Source organism: Macrobrachium nipponense, chromosome 2 (assembly GCF_015104395.2).
Source record: "Macrobrachium nipponense isolate FS-2020 chromosome 2, ASM1510439v2, whole genome shotgun sequence".
NCBI classification, from domain to species: domain Eukaryota; kingdom Metazoa; phylum Arthropoda; class Malacostraca; order Decapoda; family Palaemonidae; genus Macrobrachium; species Macrobrachium nipponense.
Window position 1 is genome coordinate 45,568,043 of NC_087201.1, and position 15,760 is coordinate 45,583,802.

General features: G+C 39.0%; 1 protein-coding gene across 8 annotated transcripts in view; it reads right to left on the reverse strand.

Annotated features, from left to right (window-relative positions):
- LOC135220552 (pseudouridylate synthase 1 homolog) overlaps positions 1 to 15,760 on the reverse strand; it is a 217,279-nt gene that overhangs the window by 16,456 nt on the left and 185,063 nt on the right. For all 8 annotated transcript variants that reach the window (XM_064257746.1, XM_064257745.1, XM_064257743.1 and 5 more), the window contains exon 9: positions 7,345 to 7,536. In XM_064257746.1, the coding sequence (XP_064113816.1) occupies positions 7,345 to 7,536 (192 nt within the window). The remainder of the gene's footprint in view (positions 1 to 7,344; positions 7,537 to 15,760) is intronic.

The following is a 15,760-nucleotide window of genomic DNA, read 5'->3' on the forward strand; positions in this document are numbered from 1 at the left end:
GCTTAAAACCTCCAATTTTGTTAGTGAAAACTCAAGAAAAACCCACTAAAAGTCTTTATACCTGATTTTTTTAATAGTTTTATCATATAAAGTGCATTTTATGATGAAATTGATAAAAAAACCATGAATTTGTGGGTTTTCTCATAGCAAAATACCACAATTAGGCGAAATTTCCACAAATAATGCGGGGAAATGTTCCCGAGAGAAATCCACGAATGTGTGAGTCCATGAATCTGGAGCATGTGAATACGGGGGTCCAGTGTAATTAAGTTCACACACAACTCAATAAAATAACTTACAGTACAACGAAAGCGAAATCACTAACACGAATTTACGTTAACAAACGAAATATACCAAATTTGTAACTAATTTGTATTTTTCATAACTAACAAACCTGAGGTCTTTAACATTAGGATTTACTAGCGCCAAGCTGGAAACCGGTAGAATTAACATTACACTTGTGAGATCCAGGGACTATTGGCATCTATACCAGGTCACGGGGCATGTATACCCAGAATGCCCACGGCGTCCCATGACCCATCAGTTATATTTCTAACCCAGTTTAGACTGCTAGAGGGGTGGTTCGAGGTGGGCCTTTACCTGTTAAGACCTCAGGGGACTTTCGTATGTGGGGATATGACTGTATTTGCTGCCATGACTGTTCCTTAAAGTACATTGACTTACCCCTTTTCAGGGACATATTTTAGCCATAGCAAGGCACCATCAACCAATCTCTCTCTCTCTCTCTCCTCTCTCTCTCTCTCTCTCTCTCTCAACCAACCAACTGACCTACATTTATTTCAGAATAAAAAGATTAACTAAATAAATCAAATTCGCAAAGAAAAAAATGTTTAACCCTTAAACGCCGAAGGGGTATAATGAAAATCGTCTCCCGTATGCCGAGGGGGTCTCGGAGTGAGCACCGAAGCGGAAAAAATATTTTTTTCAAAAATCACAGCGCCTTAGTTTTCAAGATAAAGAATTCATTTTTGGCTCCTTTTTTTTATCATTGCCTGAAGTTTAGTATGCAACCATCAGAAATGAAAAAAAAATATCATTATCATATATAAATAATGCGATATATGATAGCGCGAAAACAAAATTTCATATATAATAATTGTATTCAAATCGCGCTGCGAGCAAAACGGTTAAAGCTAACGAGTTAATTTTTTTTTCGTTGTATTGTACACTAAATTGCCATCATTTTGATATATAACACATTGTAAAACGATCAAAGCAACACAGAGAAAATATTATCACAAAATAATGCATGAATTCGTAATGTACAGACATAAAAAAATGTTTTTTTCAAAAATTCACCATTAATCTAAATATTGTTCTAGAGACTTCCAATTTCTTTCAAAATGAAGACAAATGATTGAGTATTACTATACTGTAAGAGTTTTAGCTTACAATTGCAGTTTTCGACCATTTCAGACGAGTTAAATTTGACCGAATGTCAGATTTTTTTATATATTTTTTTTATATGCAAATATTTCAAAAATGAGAAAAGCTACAACCTTCAATTATTTTTTTGTTGTATTCTACATTAAATTGTGCACATTTTCATATATAAAACTCTATGAAACGCCTAATATGAAACGGAGCCAATATTCCGAGAATGCAACGTACGCATTTCGGAGATTTGCGGCGGAGAATCCGCGCGCGGAGGGAAGGAAAGTTTTTTTTTCAAATTCACCATAAATCTAAATATTGTGCTAGAGACTTTGAATTTGTTTCAAAATGAAGATAAATGACTGAATAATACTAGACTGTAAGAGTTTTAGCTTACAACTGCGTTTTTCGACCATTTCGGTAGAGTCAAAGTTGACCGAACGTGGTTTTTTTCTATTTATCATGATTTATATGCAAATATTTAAAAAATGAGAAAATTTACAACATCAAATTATTTTTTGTTGTATTCTACATGAAATTGCACACATTTTTATGTATAAAACTCTATGAAACGCCTAATATGAAATGGAGCAAATATTACGAGAATGCGACGTACGCATTTCAGAGACTTGCGGCGGAGAATCCGAGAGCGGAGGGAAGGAAGAAGTTTTTTTATTTTTAAATTCACCATAAATCTAAATATTGTGCTAGAGACTTCGAATTTGTTTCAAAATGAAGATAAATGATTGAATATTAGTGGGTCTGAATAAACCACTTAGAAAATGAAAGCATTCTGAAATCTCCTACATATTCTGGAGAGTAATCTCTCATTGGTGGTGATGATGGATACCCTCTGAGCTTAAAGTGCCAGAGCTCTCACTGCCTGATGTTGCCTCTCTAGGAGTAGCTGAAACTGATCATTGTGGCAGATGAAAATCTCTCACCATCTCATCTTGGACTACAGAGCTTGCAAGTCTATGTATCATTCAGCATGGACAAACAAAGTCCACCAGTGTCAACATGAGAAGAAGGAAATCAATATCCCATTGATTAACTTCTAATAGGTGGTATGGTGAAAAGACCTCCACACTACTACCAATCCAGTTACAGAGGGAAAACATTACCAAGCTTCCCGCTGTGCATGAAAGCAAACAGGATTAACCTTTAGTGGACGGATATCCTCCATATGAGTAGCAATAACAGGTTTTGGGTGGTGGACGGATCCACTCATGGTGAGTATCAATAATATGCAGGCATTCCTTTGAAGGAATCAGGCAGGAAAGAGTTTCCATTATACTTCTATAGCCAAAAATTCACTAGTGGCTAAAATCAAGAAGCAGGCGGCTCATGAGCTAGTTGTAATCTTGACTTCAAAGGAGCAAGTACGTACTGCTTCTCTCTCTCTCACATGGTATATTGTGTTATTTGCTCACAAGCATACCCAGAGGTTGCTGTTGGTTTTAGTTCTTATCTTTTATGATAATATGTCAGTTATAACTGTAATTTTGCAAAGAAAAGTGCAGTTACTGCATCTTTGATCTTGGTAAATTTATGTAAATATTTTACAACAAATATGAGAATTTGTTACCGATTTTAGTTCTTATCTGTTTTGATATTGTATGAGCTGTAATTGTAGTTTTACAAAATAAAAAAAAAATTATTTATTAGAAAAAACATGTATAACTCGGTCAAGTTTACGATTGTCTTGTAAAAGAGGCCCAACAAGTGGGTGTCAATGCGTAGGTAATTTTCAACTTCTTGTATAGAAGGTAGATGAAATTTTTTATAATTCTTTTACACCTTGTTCAATTGCATATCCTCCTCTTTTTCATTGCTGTTTTTTTTTTCTTGAATCAGCCAACCTCAAAGTTTACCCATCCTGGGGTGCTGCATCTTGATTTTTAGCCTGGCTCTTATGGGTTAAGCTCGGAAAATGGAAACCTTGAATAACTTCTCCAACAGACAGGTGTATAGGGGCAACTATACCTGTCTATGAAAGTTGAGTTGTTTATTCAGTATATTCCAAAAGCCTAAAATGTACTGGCCATCATCTCCAAAGTGAGGCTCACCACAATGAAAAGTACCCAGATATGCACCTCACCCCTCATTGGATTCATCCAAATATAAAAGCATCCCTGAGGGAGAGTGCCTTAGGTACTGCAATAATAAAAGTCTCATCCTTCCAAAGATCCGAACTAATTGAGATCCTAAGCTGGGAGTAGGGGAGGAGATGCCCCAGGGACCACCAGCTTTCCCAAAGACAACAAATGGCTTAGAATGAGTGCCAACTACCTAGTAGACTGTTCCTAACACAGCAAGAACTTGCACGCAACCTCAAGTTTGCTGATGCAAGAATCCTCATGAAACTATCTCACTGCTGCCATATGCCAGCATATCCAGGTCCTTGACTCTGCTCTGGAAAAAGGACTAACCTCTTATTGAAAGCAGCTGTCCTATGGCTACCACAGCAATGAGATTGCCAGCCTACCCCATTACCAAACTCAACAAATAAAACATTTTACAAAATGGGTTAAAATTGACACCTTGTAAGACTGTTGGGGAAGGGGGGCAGATTAACAAGCCCCAAATGAAAGACTTTCCTGCCCAAAAGTCAAAAGAAAGGTACTTCCAAGAGGACCCATTACTCTATGTACATTATACTGTATTTGACAAATACCCATCCTTGAAGCTCACTGAAAGAGGATGTCACTCCCTTGAAGTCTCGTGTACATATCATCAACATCACACACTGTTGAAGCTACATATGAGGTTACAGCAGTGGTGTCTTTACAGCTTTCTTTTACTCTAATATATTGTGTGCTGGGACCTAGTAAAAATATTCACAGTATGTATACATCTATTACTGAAACTACCAGAGGGAACTGAAATACAAGGTGAAGATTGCAAAGGGTTGAAGACTGATTAGGTATTCAGGAAACTTAGTTACTGGTTAGGTAGGGTTGTTTGGTAATGTTATCTACAAGAATTGAAAATTAACAAACTGAATTTTTTGTGGATAAAACTAGCGATCAATCTACTGATGTGGTCTATTGGTCCTGCTGTACACCTTCCAATAAACTTAATATAAGTTGTCTCTAAAGAAAAAAAAAAACTACTAAATGCTAGATCCTACTGCAAGCCAGGAATGTTAATGAGGAGATAGATCAGAAAAAAATTTAGGTTTGTGTTAGGGAAAAAAAAATTACAATGGAACCACTGACTATTTGCAGATTCACTGATTCTTGAATTTTTCTGTGGAATGTAATTCCAAATAATTACGCAGGAAATTTGCCTCTTTACGGATTTGTTTTCATATGTATTATTCTTATTATTATTAGTATTGGAAGTCCCTTGCTATTGGCGGGGGTTCCATTCCCAACGACATGATAACCCAAAACTGGCAATAATAGCGCCAAAACCTGGTTATCTGCACCAATCCTTGGTTATCAGCACCGATAACTCAGTGTTGATAAGTGGTGATTGGCGCTAAAACTTAACTTATCGTCGTTGCTAGACAAGCACCATAAAACTGGATTGCCAATAATCAGGGACTGCTTGGACTCAGTAAATGAAAACTGCTCATATGGAACAAGCCCATGGGCCACTGACGTGAAACTCAAGCTCCCAAAGAATATGGAGCCAACTGAGCGCTAACCCAGAATACACAGAAAACCAAAAAGCCCTATTGCAGAGGAAGCAACTTGCTGGATTGGCTGGACGTTAGTGAACTGTCTTGCCCATAAGCAAGAGGTTTCAATTGGTCCAAAACCCTTCTTGCAAATAGTTTGGACCACGGCAGGCCCATCTAGGTCCTGGGCTTCTTTTGCAGACCCATCAAAGACTCGATGACAGGTGAAAGATCCCGGGCACCCTTGCCCAGCCTAGCTAAGACTGAAACCTTGCCCAGTGACCATAGCCTTCGGCAGTCATCAACTCCCAGTGATGACATCTGTATGGGTCAGGGAGAGTGGTTGAGCTCACTCAAACATGGACAGGGGCTGTCTCTTGAACGTGGCCCCCCCCAAGACTCAGAGAAGACCACAATTCTCAGTTGCTTGTCCTCTCTCATACCTGCAATGCAAGAAAAGTTGGGTTAGGAGGAGTATCTTATTTTTCCCCAGTAAAGTGTCCGCTGGAGAAAAACTTTCCCTCAGTGTAGAAACCTCAAGAGACATGCTGGAGTGAATGCCCTCTCCCTCTCCAAGGCTCTCCGCCAAAATGTTCAGTGGGAGCTGTCAAGGGGGGGAACTTTCCCTTTAAAAGTTGTAGCACTGGAAAGACGTTTCACTGGAGGAAGAAAGTACCAAAAAAGACCTTCTATGCTACTGGCAGCGTGTTACAATCTGATAATACCGAGGAAACCTCGACCTTCCGTGTTAATGGCAGTGTTGCAATCTGATAACACCAAGGAGAACTCTCTTTTCCTCTTCATAGCAAACTTCACCCACTGTTCAGATGGCCATACCTGGCACTCAAAACATGGACTATCCTTAATGCAAAGTGCTTTTTGCATGAAGCACAGTGTGTGTGTGAAGGTCCACCTCCACCAAGGAAAGGAAAATATTACATGGACTGTCCTTCCCTGGATAGCACCTAAACCCTTGAGGTTTCCTCAGGAGGGAGATGGAAGGCTGATTAGATAGATGGGTTTGGCTCATATTTAGATCAAAGACAAACCACACAAACAAACATTCATGCAAAAGAATAATAAGGAAATAATGCAACAAGATTCTTTATTGATAATGCACACCTCAAAAGTTGGACTAGACATTCTGAAATGATAGCAAAAGGAATCAAATCAGACTGACAGGTGGACAGGGGTTCCCCCCACCTGTCAATAATTAACTACGGGCAGTGCCCAGTTATTGGCAATCCGATTTTATGGGGCTTGTCTAGCGCCTTAAGATGGGCAATTTAAGGCCCCATAATGGGCCGAGTTCTAGTTATCAGCGGCATAACATACCTAACAGAGGCACCATAAATTGCTAAGTTTTGGTTAATGGCAGTTTTCGCTTATCGTTACACCCCTGGGGACAAAACACCCGCCGATAACAGGAGACTGTCTGTACCTTGTAAGTAAAGTTTAAAATGTTGCCCTGGTATTATCAGATTGCAACACTGCCAGTGACACAGAAGGTTGTCTTTGGTACTTTTCTTCCTCCATTGAAACTTCTTTCCACTACTACAAATCCAAAGGGAAAATTTCACCCCTTTGCCAGCTCCCACTGAACATTCCTTTGGAGAGGGAGATGGCATTCACTCTAGCACGTCTCTTGAGGTTTCTACACTGAGAGAAAGTTTTTCTCTGGCAGACACTCTATTGGGGAAAAATTAAGAGCCTCCTCCTAACCCAAATTTTCTTGCAGGTATGAGAGATGACAAGCAACAGAATTGTGGCCTCTGAGTCTTGGGGAGCCATGTTCACGTGACAGTCCCCACAGTGTTTGCGTGAGCACAACCACCCTCCCTGACCCATGCAGATGTTATCACTGTGGGTTGATTATTGCCCATGGCTACACTCACCTAGCAAGGTTTCAGTCTTTGCTAGGCTGGGCAAGGGTGTCTAGATTTTGCACCTGTCCCCCCACCACTTCCTTAGGGATTACAAGGAGCCAGATAGGCCTGAGTGCCTGGACCAGGACTGGACAGTTCTTGATCCTGAATGGCTGCATTTGCAAGCTACATCCAATGTAAAGAACAAGGGTTTGTATTTGTGTAGGAAGAAATTAGTCTTGTTGATTGATTAGGTAATATCGAGATTGCTTATACTAGTTAACTTCTTCCCTGACAACACAATTATTTTCTCAACAAAACGTCATTTACTTATATTTTTATACAGATGCATGAGAGACTAAGTAGAGGGGTTTCTGGCGAACCAAGTGACAATAAAATCAAGTCCATATAACAATGTCAAAACAATTAAAGTTCTGCATGATGTTTAAAACTTACTGATGATCGATGACTTTGTGATTCTGTAAGGTCATCACCTGGAATCTCTCTGACATCATATGTGTGTAATGGTAAAGTTTCTAACCACTTAAGCATAGATTTTTCCTGAATTTCAGTATTAATGATCGTTGAATCTATGTATTTTTCACGAAACTCTTGAATTTTCTTTGTCGCTTCATCCCAAGTAAGTGCCTGAAATATAACGAAAGGAATTACACTGAATCAATACATTTCTCATGCTTATTTTTCATAAGTTCACCTGCTAAATTCAAAGACAAAAATTTGCACCCTACAACATATTTTGCATAAAACATAAAATTTCATGAAACTGGCACTAAAATGACAAGTTTTCTAAGACAATTTGTATTTTTCATAGCTACAAGCCTGAAGTCTTAACAATAGGATAATTTCTAGCACCTGTCTGGATCTGATTAAATCACAGACGAAAGCAAGGAATCTTGTGAGATCTGGCAATGCCAGCGTATATCGGGTGAAAAGTGAAAAGTGGTCAAAGACCATGCACCCATGCCACAGCGTTCAGTCTTTCCCAACCCAGGATGTCTTTTAGCAAGAGAGGGGTGGCTAAAGGTGGGCAATGCAAGTTAAGACCTCAGGTTTGTAGCTATGAAAAATACAAATTGTCTTAGAAAATTTGCCATTTGTTCATACGCGAACAAACCTTCAGTCTTAACAATAAGAGACTTATACTTGGAGGGAGGTACAGACATCCTAAACCAACTGGGGGCCTACCCACCAGTCTATCCAACTACTCAGCCACTGAGCAACGTACAATGATATCTGGGAGAATCATTGTATAAGGAACTAAAGAGAAACTTTCACTATCCAATAACAAACCAACACACCAGGGTCTGTTACCACTCCCTACTCCCACTTGCCAAGGAGCGGAGCATATGCGACTGAATAGACAGTTGGTTGTTTGCACACCAAGCGAACTCTACGATGCTCCCTTGTACTATAAAATAAATTTCACGGGTCTCTAGGCCACGCACAGCATTCCATGCAGGGATTCGTTATTGTACAAACGTTAGAACGACACCTACTACAAGTTCTGTGAAGATCTGTCGCTGGAGAAGCCAAAACACGAGAACATGGGAAACCTGCAGTACCCATGTACACACGTTGTCGAAGCCAAGAAGGAGCAGAAGAAGCCATAATATAAGCACACACACACACAGAAACACAAGCAAAAATTGGCAATGAACCGGGTAAAGGCTGAGAGAGGTCAACCACAACTCTCGCCAAGGTGGTTAAGAAAAAGACTGTACACTGTGGCATGGGTGTGTGGTCCTTGACCACTTTCATCCCATATACGCACGCGTTGCCAGATCTCACAAGATTCCTTGCTTTCATCTGCGATTTAACCAGATCCAACTAGGCGGTAGAAATTATCCTTTTGTTAAGACCAAAGGTTTGTTCGCATATGAACAAATGTAATTTTATTGGTTTCCTAATAAAATTAATCAGGAGAGAGAGAGAGAGAGAGAGAGACGAGGAGAGTTTTGCGGGATGAGACGAGAGATAGAGAGAGAGAGCAGAAGAGAAGAGAGAGAAGAGAGAGAGAGAGAGAGAGAGAGAGAGAGAGAGAGCAAATCAGTTATAGTCAGGACAAGATGGGATTATGAAATCTGGGCTTAAAAGCAAGCACTGGAGCAATCTGGTTATTCAGCACTTTTTGTTAGATATTCAAAATCCTATTAATACCTCCTACAATTTCTCTTTTTCCATTTAACACTCTGGTCAATCTCATATTAAAATAGAAAATTTAAAAGTAATTTGTATTTTTCCTAACAAACAAACCTGAAGTTCTTTACTTTGGGATTTGGGTTGGGAAACCAAGTTGGAACAGATATTCAAACTTACTGATGAGGTAGTTAGCCACAGAAAAGGCTAGGGGTAAACCTGCCAACCACTCAGTATGCATTCCACTTTGCCTTCCAGCCCATGTGACAAATGCGAAGGATGGTTTATTGATCCTACACAAATACAAACCAACTTTCTTTACATAGGAGACTTAGGCCCCGTTCACACAAGGCAGAAACCATGGTGGAATCCATGCAGATGCAAAATGTGCAACATCCACATTATGGCGGTTATCCACACAGTTCAAACAAGGTGGAGGTGTTGTGCGATTAATGTAATTTAGGATTTTAAAAACACTGCAGCAGTTACGTGTGAGTTGGATTGTCTACACCTAGCGGACTTGCCAGTTAGTTGTTGTGGAGGTAGGGTGTTGTGAACCTGGGACTCCGTGGTTGAGAGTTTGTGGCGGGGCAGCTTTCCCTTTACATTCCTCGTTGGTTGGTGAGTTAGATCTTGAAGGTCATCCATTACAAAGTGTGAGGGAGCTTGCATGGTGAGTTTAACTACAAGCTATCTAGGCCTATTCCAAGAAAGTATGGGATCTAAAATTACAATGGACATGATTAAGCCATTCAACAGCGAAGTAAACATTGTATCATGGTTGAAAAAAGTAACATTAGTGGCTAAGCTACAAAACATATCAGACTTAGCCAGTTTTATTTCATTGTATCTGGAGGTTGATGCTCTAACACTTTATTTGGAGGTGAGTGATGAAGACCAAGAAAATGCAGCGAAAATTCAGGAAAAACTGAAAGTAGCATTTACTGATGATGCATTCTCTGCTTCTGGAAAATGGGAGAACCAGTTGATGTGTATGCCAATGAAATTAGGATGTTGGCCAATTTAGCTACGTTTGATAAGGTTGGTTTAGAAAATGTGGTGAAACTAACTTTTATCAATGGTTTCCCAGATAATATTAGTGTTGCTTACAGCAAGTGTCAAATGTGCTGACAATGGCAATGAGTGAATTGCTCAATCACGCTAGGATTTTGCCATCTAAACAGCAAGGTGGTGTAGTAGCTGTGACTGTTAGGAAGAGTGGAGGAGGAGGTGGTGGTGGGAAACCTGAGAACAGGGCTAGGCCTATCCAGTTCAAGGATCAATGTTTCCAATGTGGTGGCCCTAATATGATAAAAGACTGTAAAGAGACACAGGTCAGATGTTTTAGGTGTAATAAAATCGGTCATATTGCCAGTCATTGTCAGAAACAGGTTGTGGAAAACAAGTAAGGGGTGACTCCTGCACCTGTTGCCGCCCTTGTGATGAGAGAAAGGCGCACCTTGATACATTGTCTATACGTAATTGATGTTTGGATTGGTAATGAGCCTGCAAAGGGACTTGTGAATACAGGCTGCTCTACATCTGTGGTACATTCGTGATATGTGCCCCAATGCAGAGTGAGGTGTATATCAGTGCTTCTGATGGGGGTCATATTAACCCTTTAATGCCGGTTGGACGTATTAAACGTCAACATAAATTGTCTGTCGGGTGCCGATTGGACGTATAGTATGTCGATAAAAAGTTTTTTTGAAAATTCGCGGAAAAATACTTATAGGCCTACCAGGTAAAAACTTTTGAATCACAAGCCTTGGGGGATGCTGGGAGCTCACGGATCAAGGCGTTGTTTTGTTTACAATCGTTACGCAGGCGCGCAAGCGCGAATTTCTTTCTTAATGGCAGTGGAACAGCCAACAAAGAATAAGGTGAGACCAGTGCTTGATTTTCGGGAACTTAATGTGAATGTCAAGTGTCACACTGGTGACGGATGTGACTGATGTATGCAGTGAGACACTACGTGATGGCAACACAGGTAAGAATGTGTCTGTTGTAGATTTAAAGTCGGCCTACCTACAGTTGAGAGTTGATGAAAAATTGTGGTCATATCATCAGGTGAACTATAAGGGCCAAACATTTTGCCTTACAAAATTGGGGTTTGGGTTGAAATTGGCACCACGGATTATGTCCAAGATACTGAAGACTGTATTGAGTAAGGATGAAAAAATCAAGAGAGCGGTGAGCAGTCCAGTTTAATGATTGAAGAGGTAATTGAGAGAGTAAAGTTAGACCATCCTGTGAGAGGAAATTGGTGTGTGCTGGGTGATGGTGTTGTGTGGTGTGATGCCAGCAAAATTGTTATGGATGTAGTTTTGGAGATAAATGGCAAGGTTACTGAGGATGCTGCTTGGCTTAGAAAAAAGGATGATTTCAACCCCATCAATGTTGCCAAACTAGAAGCTGTTTTGAAAGAGGTAATTGTGACCATTAAATGGGGTCTTGAGTCAATAGATCTGAGGACTGACTCTGCAACTGTGGGAGCAAGGTTAAAATCTGTAATAAGTGCTGAGAAGTGTGTCCACACAAAGGGAACTGCAGAGATGATAATCAAGAGATGTTTGGGAACATTGAAGGAATTGATTACAGAGTTTGGTTTAAATACTGTGGTTCAGAGACAGAGAGGATCAAGAAGAGTTGGTTGGCAAGCAATGAAGTTGAGCATGCACAACTCTCTGCAGGTGCTGTAGTTGATCTAACAAAGTTGCATAATAAGCACCATATGGGAATTGACAGAACACTATATTTAGCCAAGAAGTTGGACCCTGAATTTTCCAGAGAATGTGTGAAGAAGGTAGTTCAGTGTTGTGATCATTGTCAGTCCATTGATCCTCCTCCTGTGATGCACAAAGGAGGTGACTTAAGCGTTGAAAGAAACTGGCAGTGCCTAGCTATTGATGTTACTCATTACAGACAGATACCCTATTTAGCAGTGGTTGACTGTGGTCCAGGTCGTTTCGCAATATGGAGGAAGTTAGAGAGTTGAATAATATCTTTTTGGAAAGAGGGGTAGTTGATGAACTGTTACTGGATAATAGTATAGCATTTAGGTCACAGTGTTTAGGAAATATGTTGTCTCGTTAGAATATTGTTAAAGTTTTTCAGGCCGCTTATCGACCGGGAGGAAATGGAATAGTTGAAAGGCACCATAAGACCATCAAGGCTATTGCATAGAGGGGAGGAATTAGTCCTATTGAAGCAGTATTCTGGTACAATAGCACACCAAGGTCTGGACAGGATGAATTATCTGTTCCACAGCATGCAGTGTACAGATACAAGTGGATATACCCTTCAGTAGTCCCCAAAGGAGCAGATACCAGCTAAGACACGCCCCTTTCAATTAAGATGGGAGAGGAGGTGTGGGTAAAGCCCCCAGACACCCGTTGTATTACTCAGTGGCATAAAGGGATGGTTACTCCTCTGAACTCCTTGAACAACATTTTTGTCGATGGAATGCCAAGGCAAGTGTTGGGTGTGCAACCAGTTGTAGTTCCAGCTTCCCCATCTGATGGCTCATGCAAAATGTCAAGTGATGATTCAGTCTTAGAAGAATCAGTGGAACCACAAGTGAGTGGTACCAGAGCCAAGGAAAAGTTGCATATTTGTTATGTTTGTATTTTATGAGGCGGTCTCAGCACTTCGCCTAAGCCACCAATGACCAGGCAACGGTGCTATAAACTCTACGGAGAGTAAAACCCAGCTATGAACATAACAAACAGGTGCTGTAAAACCAAAATGCCGGTAACAGATACCAATGGTAACCGGGAACTGGCAGTATAGTCAGTTAGAAAAAACTGAAGATGAAGAAGAGGTGTTGCTAGGATTTGAAAACCGAAGCAAATTGAAGTTAACCCTCTTACGCCGACTGGACGTATTTTACGTCGACATTTTTTGTCTCCCGTGTGCCGACTGGACGTATTTTACGTCGACTTACAAAAGTTTTTTTTTAAATTCGCGGAAAAATACTTACAGGCCTACCAGCCTAAAACTTTTGAATCACGCGCCTTGGGGGATGCTGGGAGTTCACGGATCAAGGTGTTGTTTTGTTTACAATCGTTACGCAGGCGCACAAGCACGAATTTCTTTCTTGCCGCACTAAAAAGTATCTGTGACACATCTCGGAAATTATTTCGTCACTTTGACATAATTTTTGTACCATTGTAAATTAGCCGTTACATGAAGTATTGTATATGAAAATGTGCGCATTTTTATGTAGAATACAACAATAAAATACTCATGATTGTAGCTTTTATCAGTTTTGAGATATTTTCATATAAATAACGATAATTGCCAAAATTTCAACCTTCGGTCAAAATTTGACTCTACCGAAATGGTCGAAAAACGCAATTGTAAGCTAAAACGCTTATATTCTAGTAATATTCAAGCATTTACCTTCATTTTGCAACAAATTGGAAGTCTCTAGCACAATATTTTGATTTATGGTGAATTTATGAAAAAAATAACATTTTCTTTACGTCCGTGCGGTAACTCTTCCGAAAAAATCATGTGCGAAAAAATCATATGTGCGATTGTGGTAATGTTTGCACCATTTTAAATTAGCCGTTACATAAAGTTTTATATATGAAAATGTGCGCAATTTCATGTAGAATACAACTAAAAATAATTGAAGGTTGTAGCTTTTCTCATTTTTGAAATATTTGCATATAAATCACGATAAATAGAAAAAAAAACCACGTTCGGTCAACTTTGACTATACCGAAATGGTCGAAAAACGCAATTGTAAGCTAAAAATCTTACAGTCTAGTAATATTCAGTCATTTATCTTCATCTTGAAACAAATTTGAAGTGTCTAGCAAAATATTTAGATTTATGGTGAATTTAAAAAAAAATCTTTCCTTCACTCCGCGCGCGGATTCTCCGCCACAAATCTCCTAAATACGTACGTCCCATTCTCGGAATATTTGCTCCGTTTCATATTAGGCATTTCATAGAGTTTTATATATGAAAATGTGCACAATTTAATGTAGAATAAAACGAAAAATATTTGAAGGTTGTAGCTTTTCTTATTTCCGAAATAATTGCATATAAAAAAATATATATATAAAAATTCGACATTCGGTCAACTTTACTTGTCAGATATGGTCGAAAACTGCAATTGTAAGCTAATACTCTTACAGTATAGTAATATTCAATCATTTGTCTTCATTTTGAAAGAAATTGGAAGTCTCTAGGACAATATTTAGATTTATGGTGAATTTTTGAAAAAAATATTTGTTTACGTCCGCGCGTTACGAATTCATGCATTATTTTGTGATAATATTTTCTCTGTGTTGCTTTTATCGTTTTACAATGTGTTATACTTATACCAAAATGATCGCAATTTAGTGTTCATTACAACGGAAAAAAAAGTAACTTGTTACCTTTAACCGTTTTGCGCACAGCGCGATTTGAATACAATTATATATGAAATTTCGTTTTTGCGCTATCATATATCACATTATTTATATACGATAATGATAATTTTTTTTCATTTCTGATGGTTGCATACTAAACTTCAGGCAATGACAAAAAAAGGAGCCAAAAATGAACTCTTAATCTTGAAAACTAAGCGCGCTGTGATTTTTGAAAAAAATATTTTTTCCGCTTCCGCGCTCACTCCGAAACCCCTCTGGCACACGGGAGACAATTTTTTATTTACCGCTCCGGCGTAAGAGGGTTAAAGAAAAAGAACTACAAAATTGGAGAGAGCTAAATGACATTGGACATAAAGCTATATCTACACGATGGATAGTAACTGAAAAGGTAAAAGGGGGGGAAAGGATATGTAAAGCAAGATTGGTAGCTAGAGGTTTTGAAGAAGAGATGACTGAATGGGGAAAAAAAAAACGCTCCTACATACAATACTGAAATTTAAACATTTTGTTTGACAATAATAAAACTGAAAGATCGGAATTGCTATACATTAGATGTAAAAACTGCATATTTACAAGGTGACGAAATACAAAGAGAAGTGTATTTAAAACCATCTAAGGAAGATGGTTGGAGTGGATTATGAAAATTGAAGAAAACTGTTAATGGGCTCAATGACAAAGCAAACACATGGTATTGTATTGCAAAGTGGTAAAAGCAGTGGAGGTCTTTAAAGGCAAGAGAAGTAAACTAGAACCTAATATATTCTTTTGGGGAATCGACAATAAACTAAATGGTATTTTGTCTACACATGCATATGATTTTTGCTACGGAGAAAACGAAGGGTTTTTAAAGGAAATCATTGGTAAATTGCAAGTAGGAGAACAAGAAAGTAAAAGGTTTAATTATATGCAAGTAGGAGAACAAGAAAGTAAAAGGTTTAATTATATAAGAGTAATAGTAGAGCAGAAGGAAAATAGGTTTTGTCTTAATCAGTCTCCTTCTTTCCCACCGTTATCCCTACACTAGGGGGCTTGGGAAGAACTGAAGGATTTTTAAAGGAAACTATTGGGAAATTGCAAGTAGAACAAGAAAGTAAAAGGTTTAGTTGTATAAGAGATATAGTACAGCAAAAGGAAAATAGATTTTGTCTTAATCAGTCTCCTTCTTTCCCACCGTTATCCTTTCACTAAGGGGGTTGGTTGCTTGAAGTGCCTTTCCTTACAACATCACGCATGGTTTATTATTTGGCAAAGGGGTTTTTATCACTGCATGCCCTTGCTGTCATCAACCACAGTAATTGGCAGTGGGCCTCGCCTTTGACTAAAAAGTC